General features: G+C 39.6%; 5 protein-coding genes across 9 annotated transcripts; 1 reads left to right on the forward strand and 4 right to left on the reverse strand.

The window, feature by feature from the left end:
• The first annotated feature begins 1,817 nt into the window (after positions 1 to 1,817).
• On the forward strand, positions 1,818 to 5,460 carry LOC18994146 (protein SMAX1-LIKE 6). Of its 4 annotated transcripts, none has more exons than XM_006417764.2 (3): positions 1,818 to 3,196; positions 3,380 to 3,650; positions 3,747 to 5,460. In XM_006417764.2, exons 1-3 carry the CDS (start codon positions 1,992 to 1,994, stop codon positions 5,229 to 5,231), a joined length of 2,961 nt encoding a protein of 986 aa, XP_006417827.1. In that variant the 5' UTR covers positions 1,818 to 1,991; the 3' UTR covers positions 5,232 to 5,460. The 4 variants fall into 4 exon arrangements, with proteins under 4 accessions (XP_006417827.1, XP_006417826.1, XP_024008414.1 ...); XM_006417763.2 differs by having other exon boundaries at positions 1,820 to 3,196; positions 3,398 to 3,650; XM_024152646.1 differs by having other exon boundaries at positions 2,991 to 3,196; positions 3,742 to 5,460.
• Positions 5,461 to 5,550: 90 nt separating this feature from the next.
• LOC18994148 (internal alternative NAD(P)H-ubiquinone oxidoreductase A1, mitochondrial) lies at positions 5,551 to 8,838 on the reverse strand. The gene is made up of 9 exons (XM_024152647.1): positions 8,823 to 8,838; positions 7,941 to 8,463; positions 7,202 to 7,415; positions 6,941 to 7,101; positions 6,760 to 6,825; positions 6,506 to 6,669; positions 6,274 to 6,388; positions 6,011 to 6,190; positions 5,551 to 5,919 (listed from the first exon to the last, which is right to left on the reverse strand). The coding sequence occupies exons 2-9, from the start codon at positions 8,418 to 8,420 to the stop codon at positions 5,767 to 5,769; spliced, it is 1,533 nt and encodes a 510-aa protein (XP_024008415.1). The 5' UTR covers positions 8,421 to 8,463; positions 8,823 to 8,838; the 3' UTR covers positions 5,551 to 5,766.
• Positions 8,839 to 9,535: 697 nt separating this feature from the next.
• LOC18994149 (protein PSY3) lies at positions 9,536 to 10,286 on the reverse strand. Its single transcript, XM_024153270.1, has 2 exons — positions 10,145 to 10,286; positions 9,536 to 9,812 (listed from the first exon to the last, which is right to left on the reverse strand). Exons 1-2 carry the CDS (start codon positions 10,233 to 10,235, stop codon positions 9,685 to 9,687), a joined length of 219 nt encoding a protein of 72 aa, XP_024009038.1. The 5' UTR covers positions 10,236 to 10,286; the 3' UTR covers positions 9,536 to 9,684.
• Positions 10,287 to 11,886: 1,600 nt separating this feature from the next.
• LOC18994150 (PHD finger-like domain-containing protein 5B) lies at positions 11,887 to 12,438 on the reverse strand. Its single transcript, XM_006417767.2, has one exon. The coding sequence runs from the start codon at positions 12,392 to 12,394 to the stop codon at positions 12,062 to 12,064; it is 333 nt and encodes a 110-aa protein (XP_006417830.1). The 5' UTR covers positions 12,395 to 12,438; the 3' UTR covers positions 11,887 to 12,061.
• Positions 12,439 to 12,937: 499 nt separating this feature from the next.
• Positions 12,938 to 14,760, reverse strand: LOC18994151 (amino acid transporter AVT3A). Of its 2 annotated transcripts, none has more exons than XM_006417768.2 (2): positions 14,665 to 14,760; positions 12,938 to 14,386 (listed from the first exon to the last, which is right to left on the reverse strand). In XM_006417768.2, exon 2 carries the CDS (start codon positions 14,367 to 14,369, stop codon positions 13,116 to 13,118), a length of 1,254 nt encoding a protein of 417 aa, XP_006417831.1. In that variant the 5' UTR covers positions 14,370 to 14,386; positions 14,665 to 14,760; the 3' UTR covers positions 12,938 to 13,115. The 2 variants fall into 2 exon arrangements, with proteins under 2 accessions (XP_006417831.1, XP_024007865.1); XM_024152097.1 differs by having other exon boundaries at positions 12,938 to 14,389; positions 14,665 to 14,753.
• Between the last annotated feature and the right edge of the window lie 379 nt (positions 14,761 to 15,139).

Consider the following 15,139-nt stretch of genomic DNA (forward strand, 5'->3'; position numbering starts at 1 on the left):
CATATGTTTGTTGTTAAATACTAAAGTACACATAAATAAAGGAACGTTATAGTGTGTTTGCTTGTCGACATTTATGTGGCATGAGTCCAATATAAATGATGTAGCCAGTATTCCATTAATCTTTGTTAGTCTGAGAACGTATAAGCTTAAATATTGGTTATTTGGTTACATTATCTCAGGGTATTGATGTTCACGAGGAGGAGATGGAGTGGCTTTAGAAATAACAAAATAAGCAAATAGTAGACGACAATAATTTTCTGATTATTGATAAAGAAACACGGAGACAATATTTAGTCGTTTCAACAAGGACATTATAAGCAAGTAAATTACATGTTTGTGCAAAGACTACTTATAGTTATCGTAATTTCGTATTTCGTATGTAAATTACAATGTGCATGATTTCGAAACCTCTATGTTTTTTTGTTTTTATTAAGAGATTCGTCGAATTTCTGCAAATACTTATGTTTGTAAAGTATCTTCTTCAGTTAAAATTAGAGGCGTTTAAAAAGCAGGTTTATGCCGTAATGGCTATTTTTTACTTTCCAGCAGCGGTAACAAAAGATGGACGATCGAGTGAAAAGATACTTGTGCGATCGAGGATAAAGATGTGCAAAGTAAAGTGAATCAAAAAGTAGAAAAAATGACAATGACGCAAAAGAAGCATAAAAGGTGGTGTGTTTGGGCCCTAATCACTTATGCTTCTCCTCTTTATCTTATGACATTCACCTAATCTTTTATAAAGTTTAGTCATTGTCTACCACCCAATACTTTTTATATCCTTCTATAATTAAGTTGACATTTCTTTGTTAATGTAAACCAATTATTTTAATATTTATAAACCAAATAGAAGACCGATGCAAAAAGTAGAGAGATGTGGACTCCCTCGTGATCCAAGACCACGACAAACTTACATATGCTGCGAATTTTGGCTATTTGGCACACACATTTCGTTACCATGACGATATCGTAGGATATAGAATTAAACCATACAGAATTCTTGCGAATAATATAAAATCAATCACAAATATTTCCATACATAGCAGATTATATCGTTTAGCAAAAAGTGCAAAAAGTCAAAATTATGAAATGACCGATTTTCCATATTTATATATACTATTGTCATCAATATTTAAAAAGCGCCGTATTATTTGTAGCAAAATTTCAAGTGAATGAAGTGTGTGGAAGAATCTTATCTTGCACATTAATTGTTTTTTTTTTTTGACAACTCACATTAATTATTTCTTCTATTTTCTTTGGTTTCTGGTTAATTAAGAGAACAAATGCTACAGAAAGACAGCAAGTGTTTTTACATCCCAAACAGAACGAGTGAAATAGGAAAACAAAACATTCTTTTATTTCGTTATACAGTAGTAAGCTTATCATATGCGAAATTAACATGTAACAGTGTTTCCGTGGTATATAGCTTTATGTCTATGTCTAGTAAGCTGCTAACTATCATATAAACTTCGAATATGACCAAATTTGAGGCTGAATTTCTGCCGTTGTGAATCGAACCTCTCCTTTTGACATGCAGAAAAATTATTTGTCAACAAAATTTCTAAAAGTTTTCAAGTGGGAAGGCGAAAGAGAGAGATTCTACGAGCACCACACATATATTAGTCAGACCGAAAGAGAGAGAGGAAAATAAAATCAGACAAAAATATTGGAGAGGACCCCACGAGCAATATACCACCAAAATAGCGACTCCCTCTGTAATCTGTACACGTATCCATGCGTAAGATTTCAGGATATATATTTATGTGTTTTAATGACTACTTTTAAGCTAAAGAGATTATCGTAAAAGAGGTTTTTTGATTACTTTTTCTCATAAATATCATTTCCAGGAAATTCACGCCTGACTTATTTGATTTTTTTTGTTGTTTTTTTTTCGTGGGTCTCTTTGGTGGGAGTAAGTCGGATTGGTTTGATTGGCGAGGAGAGGGGCTTTGTTGTGATTCTTCTTCTACTTTCAATTTTGGCTTTTCCCGGCGATGCCTACGCCGGTGATTACGGCGAGAGAATGCTTAACGGAGGAAGCTGCTCGTGCTCTCGACGATGCTGTTGCGGTGGCTCGTCGGAGGAGCCACGCCCAGACTACGTCACTCCACGCCGTTTCTGCGCTTCTCGCGATGCCTTCCTCCATTCTCCGTGAGGTATGCGTCTCACGCGCCGCTCGGAGTACACCGTACTCTTCGCGTCTTCAGTTCCGAGCTCTGGAGCTCTGCGTCGGCGTTTCTCTCGACAGGCTACCGTCGTCCAAGTCTACGGCGGCGGAAGAAGATCCACCGGTGTCGAATTCGCTCATGGCGGCGATCAAGCGGTCGCAGGCGAATCAAAGGCGTCATCCCGAGACGTATCACCTCCAGCAGATCCACGCAAGTGGCGGCGGCGGTGGCTGCCAAACGACGGTTTTAAAGGTCGAGTTGAAGTATTTCATATTATCAATCCTCGACGATCCGATTGTGAATCGGGTCTTCGGCGAAGCCGGGTTTCGGAGCTCCGATATCAAGCTCGACGTGCTTCACCCTCCGGTAACGCAATTCTCTTCCCGTTTCTCTCGCGCTCGTTATCCGCCTCTCTTCCTCTGTAATTTTCCGAACTCAGATCCGAATCGCGAGTTCCCGTTTGGTGGGAGCAGCGGCGTCGATGAGAATTCTCGGAGAATCGGAGAGATTTTAGGTCGGAAAGAGAGGAAGAACCCTTTGCTGGTTGGTAATTGCGCGAACGAAGCTCTTGTAACCTTCACGGATTCGATCAACAGTGGGAAGCAAGGGCTTCTTCCTCCGGAGATTAGTGGGTTAAGCATTATTAGCATAGAGAAGAAAATTAGTGAAATTTTAGCCGATGGATCAAGAACTGATGAGGAAATTCGCGTGAAGCTTGATGATTTAGTAAGAATCGTAGAGCAAAATGGATCGAAATCGGGGACGATACTTAATCTGGGAGAGTTGAAGGTCTTAACCAGTGAAGCTTCTTCCGGTGGAAACAGTGATGCTTTGGAGAATCTTGTTTCGAAGCTCTCGGATTTTCAGAAGCATCAAAGTAAGAAGCTTTGGTTCATCGGATGTGTATCGAGCAACGAGACGTATACGAAGCTTCTCGATCGGTTTCCTACGATCGATAAAGATTGGGACCTTCATGTTCTTCCAATCACATCCTCAAAACCCTCGAGTCAAGGGGTTTATCCAAAATCAAGGTATGCATTTGCAATTTGTTGGAATAGTTTATTGTTTGCGTCAATTTCGAGAACATAAACTAAAGTATTTTAACATATCCACTATCATGGCACTTCCTTCTCAGCATTTTACTTCCCACTTGTCTAGACATTGTATATTTCCCTCCTGGGCTTGATTTTCTCTCTTTTTCAAAATCATATTAGTGAATCTGTTGGTTACAGCTTGATGGGATCCTTTGTTCCGTTTGGAGGGTTCTTTTCGTCTACATCAGACTTCAGAGTGCCGTTGAGTGGTACAGTGAATCAGACGCTTTCCAGATGTCACATCTGCAACGAGAAGTATTTGCAAGAAGTAGCCGCCATTGCCAAGGCCGGTTCGAGTCTCTCTCTTGCTGATCAATGTTCGGAGAAGTTGCCCTCTTGGTTACGAGCTGCAGAGGCTGAGTTGGACAAGGGAACAACGGGCAGTAGCAAGGTGCTTTTTTTTTATCAACTTCTTGCTCAGTTGCAATAGCTTCTAATAGTGTAAATGCAATATCTTGAGAGAGATTTTGGTTCTAATTCAGTGCAGGCTATAGATGGCCCAAACACATTAGCCGCGCAAACCACAGCTTTGCAGAAGAAATGGGACAACATATGCCAAAGTATCCATCAAACTCCAGCGTTCCCTAAACTTGGTTTTCAGCCTATGAGTACGCAGTTCCCAGTTCAGACCGAGAAGAGTGTGAGAAGCCCAACCGAGAAAAATTGTCCTGTGTTTCCAAGCAAAACTCCTGAAAGCTTTCTAGAGACGCGTAAACTGCTAAATCCAAAACATACGGAGGATCGCACTGTGAGTTCTCCTTTGAGCTGTGTTACTACAGATTTAGGGTTGGGAGTAATCTATGCATCAAAAAGCCAGGAATCAAACACACCGAAAGAGAAACCGCTGCTGGCGACAATAAACTCTTCTTTAGAGCAAAAATATCATAAAGATTTCAAGTCTCTCAGAGAATCACTCTCTCGTAAAGTAGCCTGGCAGACGGAAGCTGTGAATGCCATAAGCCAAATTATCTGCGAATGCAAAAGCGACTCCACGAGAAGAAACCGCACAAGTGGAATTTGGCTGGCTCTTCTTGGACCTGATAAAGTCGGGAAGCAGAAAGTAGCATCGGCTCTTTCTGAAATCTTTTTTGGTGGCCAGGTCAATTGCATCTGCGTGGATTTCAGGGCAGAACACTGTTATATTGATGACAAATTCAGAGGCAAAACAGTGGTTGATTACATAACCGGTGAATTATCAAGAAAACCACACTCTGTTGTTTTACTAGAAAACGTGGAAAAAGCTGAGTTCCCTGATCAGGTCAGATTCTCTGAAGCTGTGAGTACTGGAAAACTCCGTGATTCTCATGGAAGAGTGATCAGTATGAAAAATGTAGTTGTTGTTGTGACTTCTGGGATATCCAAGGACAAAGATCACGTTATAGAACCTGTGAAGTTTTCTGAGGAAAGAGTTCTCAGCGCGAGAAGCTGGAAACTGCAAATAAAGTTAGTCGATGCTACTAAAATTGGGGTAAAGAAGAGAAAACATGAGCCAGAAACAGAGCTGCGAGCAGAGAAGGCGCAACGTTCGTATCTGGATCTGAATCTTCCTGTAAATGAGACAGAAGTTAGCTTCGATCATGAATCAGAGGACGCAACTGCTTGGTTCGATGATTTCATGGAACAAGTAGACGGTAAAGTGACATTTAAGCCGGTTGATTTCGATGGGTTAGCCAAAAAGATTCAAGAGAACATGGTTTCACATTTTGAGCATTGCTTTGGAACCGTAGCACATCTAGAGATAGATAATGAAGTGATCGTTCAGATTCTGGCGGCTTCTTGGTCATCACTATCATCGGGAGAAGAAGAGAGAACGGTTGATCAGTGGATGCAGACAGTTCTTGCTCCGAGCTTTGCCGAAGCGAGGCAGAAGTACGGCTCAAATTCTGCGTTTGCCGTGAAACTGGTTGCTTCTAAAGATTTAGCTGCCGGAGTAGAGTTGCCGGAAAAGGTGGATGTGATTACAGATATATAAATGAGGTAAAAATTAGTTATAATCCTGATTGTTTTGTCATCAGAAGCCTGGTTTGGAGTTTTGTGCTTGTAAATTAAAATGTATAATAGTTTTACTACTAGCTGAGGTACATAAGTTTGTTTAGGAGTTACCAACTTGCCACAACTTTTTTTGGCATTTTGAGTTTAGGTATCTCTCCTAATTATGTTGTAAACTCCTGCGCAAAAGTTCCAAACATAAGTGCGTTAAACGATCTTCCCTTGTCACCGAGCTGTACATTATGTTTTGACGAAATTCAAGAGTTGAGTTCTGAAACTGAATTCTCAATACGTATTCTCTCTCCATATAATGCCTGTATTCATATCAGTCAAAGCAGAATATTCATTCGAGAGTCATAACCCTGTCTTTCTAAACGCTGAATTGACCTCATTGAGTTGTTCAGGAACCGTTTAAACTGATTTCCGTATTAGGGGAGATAAAGTGGAAAAGACTCGAGAAAGACAGAGACAGAGAGAGAGACAGAAAAAGAAGTAGGTAGCAATGTGGAGGATTTGGATCAGATACGGCTAATGTCACGGCCAAAGACAAAAGTGGTGAGCCAATTGATAGCGACGTAGAAGCGATTTCTCCAGCTGACGACTCGAGTCAGATACGCAGACCTCCATATGAACCAGCTCACAAAACCCGCCATTGATATCCCTTTTCCTTCCTGTCCAAGATACGCAGACCTCCATATGGATTAGCAATCTATGTGTGTTTTCGAGGGATTTTAAGTGAAAGTAAATGATCTTTTTGCATACCTTACTCTCGCGGAGATCAACGAGAGCTTTGTATCTCCCAATTGTGGCCATACTTCCCAGATGCTTATACACAAATGGCTCTCCAAGTTCCCTTTCCTTGGCGCTACAAGCTCTTCCTCCTCCAGATTTTCCCATCTCATTCAGTAGATTCGCCAAGTATTTGCCTTCTCTCTCAGCCACCTTCATCGACCAGAGACTAAATTGGTTACTTTCAGACACAACAGTGGAAAATGTAATTCTAGCTATTAGAGCATTAATGAGACCTGTGCAAGAGCAGGAAGTGTTGATTTCCCTGTGCTCTCAAGATATCCGCTACAATCACCAATTGCAAACACATCTTGTACAGAAGGTACACGCATCCACTCATCAATTCCAATCCTATGAAGAAGAAACAGAATGATCCAAGATCAGAAACTGTTCCATCATCAATCTTTAGTAGACCAAAAAAAAAAGAAAAAAACAGAGCAACCTTGTAGTAATATTGGAGTTACTAACCTTCCACCTGGATCTTTTGGAAGATCAAGAGACCTCACAAATGAAGATGGACCAACGCCAGTTGACCAGACTAAGAGACCGTAAGGAACTTCGGTTCCATCATCAAGTATTAGCTTCTGAGGCTTCACTTCTTTCACAATCCCACGCACAAGTTTCACTCCAGACTGAGTAAAAGTAACTAAACTTTTACATCGGATTTCATTTCTTGGCATGAACGATGATTGAATCTGTCACCATAAATAGGATGAGCTTACCTTGTTTAACTGCTTAATTGCATAGTGTCTGAGGCGATCGTCGAAAGAAGAAAGGATATCCCTTGCCTGGAAAGAAACACTACTAGTCAAAATTACATTTTATGAAAAAGTGATCATATATAAGCTTTTGATCATATGAAGTTGTAAACAAAAAAAAAAATATGAGAAGAAAAAAAAAAACCTCGATCAAAGTAACACGAATGTCGTCTTTGACATGAGCATATCTCTGACGAACATCTTTCATGATGAAATCACTCAATTCACCGCTAAACTCGACACCAGTCGGACCACCTCCTACCACAACACAATGCAACAACCTCTTCTTCTCCTCGTCACCAATGCCTAAATATTGAATTCATGTCATTTGCGCGTAATAAGGAGTTTAAATTTTCTTTCAAGCGTAATCAAGTGGCTGAAGAATGTATGTGTTGTTGTTAATTACCTGGAACTTCAGAGAGCATGAGGTTGAGAAGAAGCTTCCTGCGGATTTCCTGAGCGTGGTGAACCTCACGGAGGAAGATGGCGTTTTCTAAGACGCCATTAATTCCAAATGTGGATGCTTCTGCACCGCAAGCTAGTACCAGTTTGTCATAAGCGATCTTGAACTTCCATGGCTTTAATGTGCTTAATCCATCAGTTACAGTCTCACAATGCACCTGTTTTATTACCAACATCGACCAGGATCCACACTTATCATATAACACACCACGTACTGGCTTTTCATAAACATAAATACAAGTTTTCACATTTCTTCAACTAAGGCCTCGATTGCTATTGTTTGCAATTATATTTCCTCGAGTAGCCATTTTAAGCAATTTTTTTTTGTTAATTTATAAACATAAATTGGAAAAAAAATTCTACCGCATATGTTTGCAAAAAAAAAAAAAAAATTTCTAAAAAACCAAATTGTGGGACTTATTCTGTATTTTTTTAAGAATGTGAATTTTTTTTTTTAATTAAGAATGTGAATTTGAATACTAAACCCAAATGCAAATTTTGCGTTCCAAAGAATGGATTATTAATTGAATCTTCTTCTACATTTCAAAAAATTCAAAAAAAATCCCAAAAATAATGAAAGCCACCGTTTTATCGGCGAACCTTTTCTCAAATTTCAGGGCAATAGCGACAAAAAACGATGAGGCAATTAAACAAACAAAAAAAGACCGAATGGAAATAATAACCTCATGATTATCGGAATCGAGACGGGAGCAATTAGCGAGGAAGTAATAAGAACCGGGTTCTCGTGAAATAGCCGGTTGAATACGAGAGATTGGCTCAGCGACGGACCTAAACTCGAGCGTACCGACGCAAGTGGAAGCCAAGAGAGGAGTGAAGACCATGTGGTTCCTCGGAGACACACAAACGACGTCGTATATGCTCGTATCTATCCCTTTCATTAGCCGACAACCCGCCCAACCCGACCCGAGAACCAGCACCCTCGGTTTCTCTCCTTCTTTTGTCGGAGCCAAACCCTCGTAGCGATGTTCCTCCAGCCCATCAACTACATCGGCAGCTTGAACCGTCTCGCTGATCTGTTGCTTTTGTTGTTGCAGAGCGGTGCAGAAACGAGACGAGAGAGTGTATGATTCCGGGTTTCTGAACACGTTTCCGACCGACGAAGTCGCCGGAGAGATTCTTACGAGGTTTTTGATCCAAAACATGGTTCTTTCCTTCTCCGATTCTCCGGAAAATCAGAGGGATTCTCTATATATATATAACGATTATTTCAAGCAGTAAAAGAATATGATTGTTCTAAGTTATTGGAGAGAATCTAATCGAACAACTCTACTTCAACGAGCCGCCCTTTGGTACTGTATCACTGTATGCGTATGAGAAAAACCTACGTGCCAAATTTGGAAATGACAGCTGGCACTATCCTTCTTTCTCTCCCAAAATTAAATGGAAATTTTCCGTGTATGTAACAATGGAAAAATAAACTCAGCTGGCTTTTATTTTGGTAACCACAGAAATATATAAAATGTTTAAACAAAACTATCAAGAATATTATCTTGTGTTTAACATAGGACTGCATCGATATATGAACGAAATTGTTACCACCGTACACGATGCCATGTGATGTAGCTACGGATTGGGCAGAAGAACAAACAAATAATGGATAGGAAAAACAAAATACTGAAAAGTAGTTAATGGTGTTGAAAATTCTGTTAAACAAAGAAATAGAAAAAAGAAAAGAAACGTCAGCAGAACTTGATGCGCAAGAAACGACAATCTCCAAAACATGTGATTCACTAACATTGCTGTGGAGCGCAAGAAAAGGACGTCATAATATTCGATGACTGTGATGGGCCGTATTGTCAGGAATGACGGACTCAAAGACAGCCGGCCCAAAACTCATTTCCCCCGACAATTTATTGTCCAATAATAACCCATTCATCGCAGATGATTTAATATCATGTTGGGTTTTATGAAAGTTGGGTTTTATGAAAGCCCAACCTATTTCCCACTTTCATTCATATTATCACAAGAATCAGTTGAAAAAACATAAACCTCTGACAAAAATGCTATTGAACATGTGGCTATGGTACTCAGGTATCGTTCTTCGTAATTTCTTGAGAAATATAAAAACAAAAGTTTCGATCCAGAATTTTGTTAGGCACACTGAAAGTTTGTGAAACGTGAGAGCTGTACGAGCACGACGATATAACTCTAACTAAGGAGAAACAAAACAATAGAAGCGCTGTTTGGTAACAACAACAGGGATTTGTCAAACAATTGATCACCTTTGTTATTGGAAAAAAATTATCATTGCATATTATATTATTCTTCGAGGGTTTTATTGTTCAGTATATAAAGAGATGACAGTGATGATAGAAATGGATATATAAATATACGTATATATAATATATATCTCAAAACATATTTGTTATTTTTTCTAAACAATAAGAAATTTTTTTTTGATTTTTTTCACCCTCTCCGACCTCCTCCATGCCTCACACCCGGTGGGTTGTGTCTGGCGTTAGCCGATGGCTCGTCGTAGTCATTGGTGCTCACCATCATTAATGATCTACCTCTCGCCACCATCTTTATATTTTCTGTTATGCATGCAATTCAAAATATATATTACGAAGCAAAAACTTATCACGAATACATACAATTAAATAATTACTAAACGCGCGATATGTTAAAACCACGGTTGAATAATATAGGACGAAAAGCTATAGCTATCTAGCTCGACACACATGTATCACGGATCAATCAGCTATCTGACTATATACGAGATATAAACCTGTGTTATTAAAATGATAATTGATCATTATAATCGAAGAGACTGGGGTACTAATACTATTTTGGATTTAAAAACTCTTATTTTTTCCTCTTTTATCGTATGTGGATCAGTAGATGAGATGATGATGAGCCTAATTACCTGAAAATGAAAAACCGAGTCGAGCCGAAGAGACGATCGAAAGTGCAAAGAAGATGCATAAACACAACCGAATCATAGAACAATACCCCATCCTCTCCAATTTCTCCTTCTCCCTTCTCTTTCTCTTTCTCTTTCTCTTCTCTCTCTCTCTGTCTTTCCTCTCGTCACCTCTCCTTTTATATACGCAAAATTAATGTTTTGATTTACTTTAGTTTGAAACTAATTAACTTTCCAAATAAAATATTATTTGGACAGTGCTAAACAACGGGGATATTCCTATTTATTTACAAGGTTGACTCTACAAATCTTATCTTGAAATGTATAACATTTTAAAGGAATTAGGGATCTGATGTTTTAGGGCACAATACTTTTTCAAAAACATTTTGATAAAAGGTTGGTATAGAGAGACCTGTAAAGGCATGTCGTTGGAATATTCATGATATTGATAGTCTATCTACTTGTACTACATTTTATGTACCTAAATATTGGATATATCTTGTGTTTGATTGAATCAACGCTTGTCCATAAATAAATCAGCGTAACTTTTCTTTTTCTAGCTAAATATGAAAATAACACTTTCTTAATGGCCACAGTATTGTTTATTCCGTCTAATCTTTCTTCTAACTTATCTCTTTGAGCCTTTGAGGAGATCAATTCGAATAAATAAAAGATATTAGTGAATTAATTTGGCTATAAAATTCAAAATCGAAACACAGAACCTGTTTCGGATGTCCCAACAGCAGCTTATATTTAACACGTGGCATCGTCTTATTGGATGTATGAGTTGACTATTGCAGACAAATTGTGGATTCCACACACTGCTAAGCTAACAGTTCACACAGAAGCGAAGCGAACATGTGTTGCATGGGCCGCTGACTTATAGGCACCGTCCGTTACAAAAAGTCAACGTCTGTATTTTTTTTTAACGTCTATTCATCTATTGTGTGTGTGTGTTTCTGGCTAAAAAAGGATTTGGGGGTTTCCTGATCACTTTAGAAACGAATAGTTATGACGATCATGTGGGGATTTTATGTCATGGCTGATGATATCCTTTTTTGGTCGACGTCAGACTAATAGTTTAGTAAAGTCATTGCGTATTTTCTTTAGTTGTAAGTTGACATTGACTAGAATTTAATACTTTATCTCACAGCAAAACAATTTTAATATCGGAACGAGGGTGGTAATCTATTTAATTTTCTTTCATATTTCGAACCAAAACTCATACCGAACCGTTTAATTTTTATAGATAAATCGGTTATTCTAATTATCATTTTTGGTTAGGAGATATTCGTATCATTCAAGAAATTAAAACTTTGAAATGGCAGTTGAGTGACTTCTGTTGATGCGGGGAAACTATATATGTTCGTGATGATACACATATGTAGGTACACATGAGTTTCTCTAGCTATCATACCTTACATAAAAGGAAAGATATATCCATCTTATCCAAGGCTGGCCCAAGGCGTAAAAAGTTACTGCGAAAGAATTATTCAAAGCCTTTCTCAAGAAAACTAATTTCTCTAATTGTATTTTTATGTTGTTTTCTATTTTAACGTGAGAATTTACAATTTTGAAAGTGCCTACTAAGTTCTCGATATATAAGTTGAGGGAAAGAATTATATTTACCATTCTAGAACGAAAAAAGAAGGGCTCTGAATCTTCGTTAGGTCAGAGAATCAAACTCTTCGGATAAGAGCTTGTAGTGAGGATGGCACAATGATGCAGAGGAACAATCACATTCTTCAAAACCACTTAAAGACATTAACCAACCATAAAAACAAGATAGCACGTCCGACTAAACAATAAGACACAAGAGCAACAAACAATAGTTTTTGAATCCATGCCTAAATTTCTCTTAACACAGACGAGTACAGACACTTGCCTAAGGATAATAACGAATAGCTGAGTAATCAACAATCATCGTTTTTTGAATCCATATTTCTTACGTTCATAGAAGAGATCAGTTTTGGCACTCCCAAGATTGACAATCTTCGGACAGCCATCTCTATCTTTCTCCTGTTGTGTACACTCTTTGCAGTAGTAAGCATCTGAGATTCCAACCCCTCCGCATATGACACACCTTCCCTGGAATGAACCATAGTTGCATTCATCACAAATCCTAACCAGCGTACAGGGGCGCACATAGGAATCGCATATTACGCATTTGCCATCACATTTCTCGCACAATCGCCCAATGGCAATGCCTGGTTGTTTCCGGCACATGATCAAATCAGGATGATGCTTGGCCATGGCTGCTAAAACAACTTTCTTGCTCCTCTAGTAAGATTTTTTGACCTGCTACAAGATTGGTTCACAAAGTAAAGAAAACAGTTGTCAATACTAGTAATAGCACGCACGCATCTCCTTCACCAGAATTAGAATGAAAAAAACTGAATATTCCCTTCATGTAAATCTCATGTAAATCTATATTTATCTTTCATATCTGCTTTAATGTAAATGATTAAGTATGGCATTTAAACGATGAGACAGAAAGGGTGGCAAAAGCAAAAAGGTTAATTACCAAAGAGAAAAGAAACAGATGAACAAAGCGTAAATTATTGATAAAGGAAAGCTTTTTGATTTTTCACTCTTTCATTTCTCAGAGGAATTTCAACGAACACTTAGCAAGCAGCAGTTCTATTTACAAGTTCCACTCGAATAGAAACGCTTTGAAAGCCAATTCTAGCTAGCCAATTCTAGCTAACTCAATGCAACGAAAGTAAATCCATTGTGAAGTGAACGAAGAAACAAAAAAAAAAAACTTCTTTTTATTTTTTTTATTTTTCCCACACCTGATTCGAAGCTTTACTTTATTCTTATTGGATTTTCTTACAAATAGAGTTTACATATAGAGTAGTGTAATAAGACTCAACCGAAACAATCAAACAAGTGGTTTGGGAGTGTGTAACAGAATAACAATAATAATGTTGGCCGGAGGCAAACAATATGGAAGAAGAATCATCATCATTCATCAAGCCTTGGATGTAAGGATCTCGTGTACGGCCGTCCAAGTCCCGGTCACTGCTATAGTAAGACCGATGAGGAAAACAAGAACGTCAACGACCACTCTTGCAATGCTCAATTCGTTTTTGAAAGCCTGCAAATGAAAAAGCGAAGGCAATACGAAACCCAGCACCACGCAGACGCTGCTCCCGACCAGAGACAAGAAGTCTGCGAAATTAGGGACGAGGAGGGCCACGAGGGTGACCACCAGCACAGTGGCCCAGCGCACCCAGACGGAGTAAGAGGAGTTGCAGAGACGGCGCTCTATGACCTCATAGACAGGATGCATCATGAGGGGAAATGTGAAAAAGAGGTTGATTGCTAAGCCGAGCTGCACCAGAGTGCTCACCACTCCTGTCCCAAGGTTTGTGGTGATGATGTCTCTAGTCTCGTCACCGTAAGCCATGTACCCTAAGAGCCCGAATGCTCCGTACATGATGGAGATTAAGCCCATGGCTAGCCCCAGGGCTCTACCGAACTTGTCTTTGTATTTGGCCTCGAGTTCAAGCGGCAGCACCATTCCGATCCCTTCGAAAGCGTACACAGCGACTCCCAGTCCGTAGAAGAAAACAGAGAAGCCTCCAAAGACTCTCAAGGGAGGTCTTTTTTTGAGGAAGATGAAAACATCCTGCACCATAACCACCAACGTAGCCGCCACGTCGACGATGTCGGCGAATATACTCAAAGGAGCGAGATGAGTGAGTGTAGGGATGGAGTTGAGACCAAGCTGAAAGGGGAAACATCCCCAAATGTAAATGGAGGCAGGATCGAGCCCTAGGATATGATCTGTGCCGCGGCTGAGGAGATTAGCCATTGTGGTGGCGACGAAGATGAGGTAACTGACGCAGAAGCCTGACTGTGAGAGGACAAGCATAACATCGACGACGAGACGGCCGGCGGGTCCGCTGACTGATTCCCCAAGATCTCCGAAGGAAGTGATGCTGGAGAAGCCGGATTGGGACTCGAGTTTGCGGCGAGTGTGGACGAGGAGCATCATACAGAAGAAAGTGAGGGAGGCAACGAAGAAAAGCGTGAGGAGCCCTAAAAGCCATCCGGTCTTCTTGAAGGTGTAGGGGAGCCCCAGCACGCCGGCTCCGACGATGGCGATGAAGACATTCGCGAAGGTCTTTGGCTGCGATGACAGTGTTCGAGGACCCAATAGAGGAGTATCTTCCCGAGGCAGAGATTGGGTGGACGATCCAGATTCCTGATGGTACCCCATGCCCAAACAAAAAAAAACTTCTTGTTCCCAAAAACAAAAAAAAAAAACAAAAATTCGCTGAGTCAACTACAGAACGATTTAAGTTCAAAACTCACTCTACATAAACGTACACATCAATAGACCAGAGATGATAAAAATTAAAGCTGTTTGAGCTCAAACGAAACGGAGCCGCTCGCTCAATAAGAAATATATATATACCACAACCATTAAGAATTCAGAGAATCGTAAACCGAAAACAGAGTCTAATTAACGCAAAATCAAAGTAAAAGAATAACAAAAGAGAGGAGGATCTAACCTGATCCCGAAGAAGAAGGAGAAGAAGACGAAGCAGGTGTCCCCCAACAAGTAAGGAACTAGCAATCCCAGATATGAAAAACGAGGCTGTCCTGTGACTCTGGAAATCAAAAAGAACCGGGTCGGGTTCTAGAATATTCATATCCATGTTAGTCCCACTATTATGGGCTATCTGACGATGGGCCTTCTTTCTAAAGGCTTACTTAATTAGGTTTTCTTCTATTTTCTTCAATTTATTGTCCAAAATAACCCATTACTCTCAGATGATTTATTGTCATGTTGGGTTTATGAAAGCCCAATTTACTTCCCGCTTTCATTCACATTATCGCAAGAATCAGTTGAAAAACATAAACCTCTGACAGAAATTCTATTGAAATACTCAAGTATCCTTCTTCGTAATTTCTTGAGAAATATAAAAAAAGGTTTCGATCCAGAATCTTATTAGGCACACTGAAAGTTTGTGAAACGTGAGAGCT

Source organism: Eutrema salsugineum, unplaced genomic scaffold, assembly GCF_000478725.1.
Source record: "Eutrema salsugineum unplaced genomic scaffold, Eutsalg1_0 scaffold_5, whole genome shotgun sequence".
In the NCBI taxonomy this organism is placed as follows: Eukaryota; Viridiplantae; Streptophyta; class Magnoliopsida; order Brassicales; family Brassicaceae; genus Eutrema; species Eutrema salsugineum.

Coding starts and splice junctions, on each gene's coding strand:
- LOC18994146 (XM_006417764.2), top strand. CDS start 1,992: ATGCCTACGCCGGTGATTACGGCGAGAGAATGCTTAACGGAGGAAGCT. Junction 3,197..3,379: donor GGGGTTTATCCAAAATCAAG/GTATGCATTTGC, acceptor AAATCATATTAG/TGAATCTGTTGGTTACAGCT. Junction 3,651..3,746: donor GAACAACGGGCAGTAGCAAG/GTGCTTTTTTTT, acceptor AATTCAGTGCAG/GCTATAGATGGCCCAAACAC.
- LOC18994150 (XM_006417767.2), bottom strand. CDS start 12,394: ATGGCCAAGCATCATCCTGATTTGATCATGTGCCGGAAACAACCAGGC.
- LOC18994149 (XM_024153270.1), bottom strand. CDS start 10,235: ATGGGGTATTGTTCTATGATTCGGTTGTGTTTATGCATCTTCTTTGCA. Junction 9,813..10,144: donor ACTCGGTTTTTCATTTTCAG/GTAATTAGGCTC, acceptor CATGCATAACAG/AAAATATAAAGATGGTGGCG.
- LOC18994151 (XM_006417768.2), bottom strand. CDS start 14,369: ATGGGGTACCATCAGGAATCTGGATCGTCCACCCAATCTCTGCCTCGG.
- LOC18994148 (XM_024152647.1), bottom strand. CDS start 8,420: ATGTTTTGGATCAAAAACCTCGTAAGAATCTCTCCGGCGACTTCGTCG. Junction 7,416..7,940: donor TCGATTCCGATAATCATGAG/GTTATTATTTCC, acceptor GTAATAAAACAG/GTGCATTGTGAGACTGTAAC. Junction 6,191..6,273: donor CACTTCCTGCTCTTGCACAG/GTCTCATTAATG, acceptor TGGTCGATGAAG/GTGGCTGAGAGAGAAGGCAA.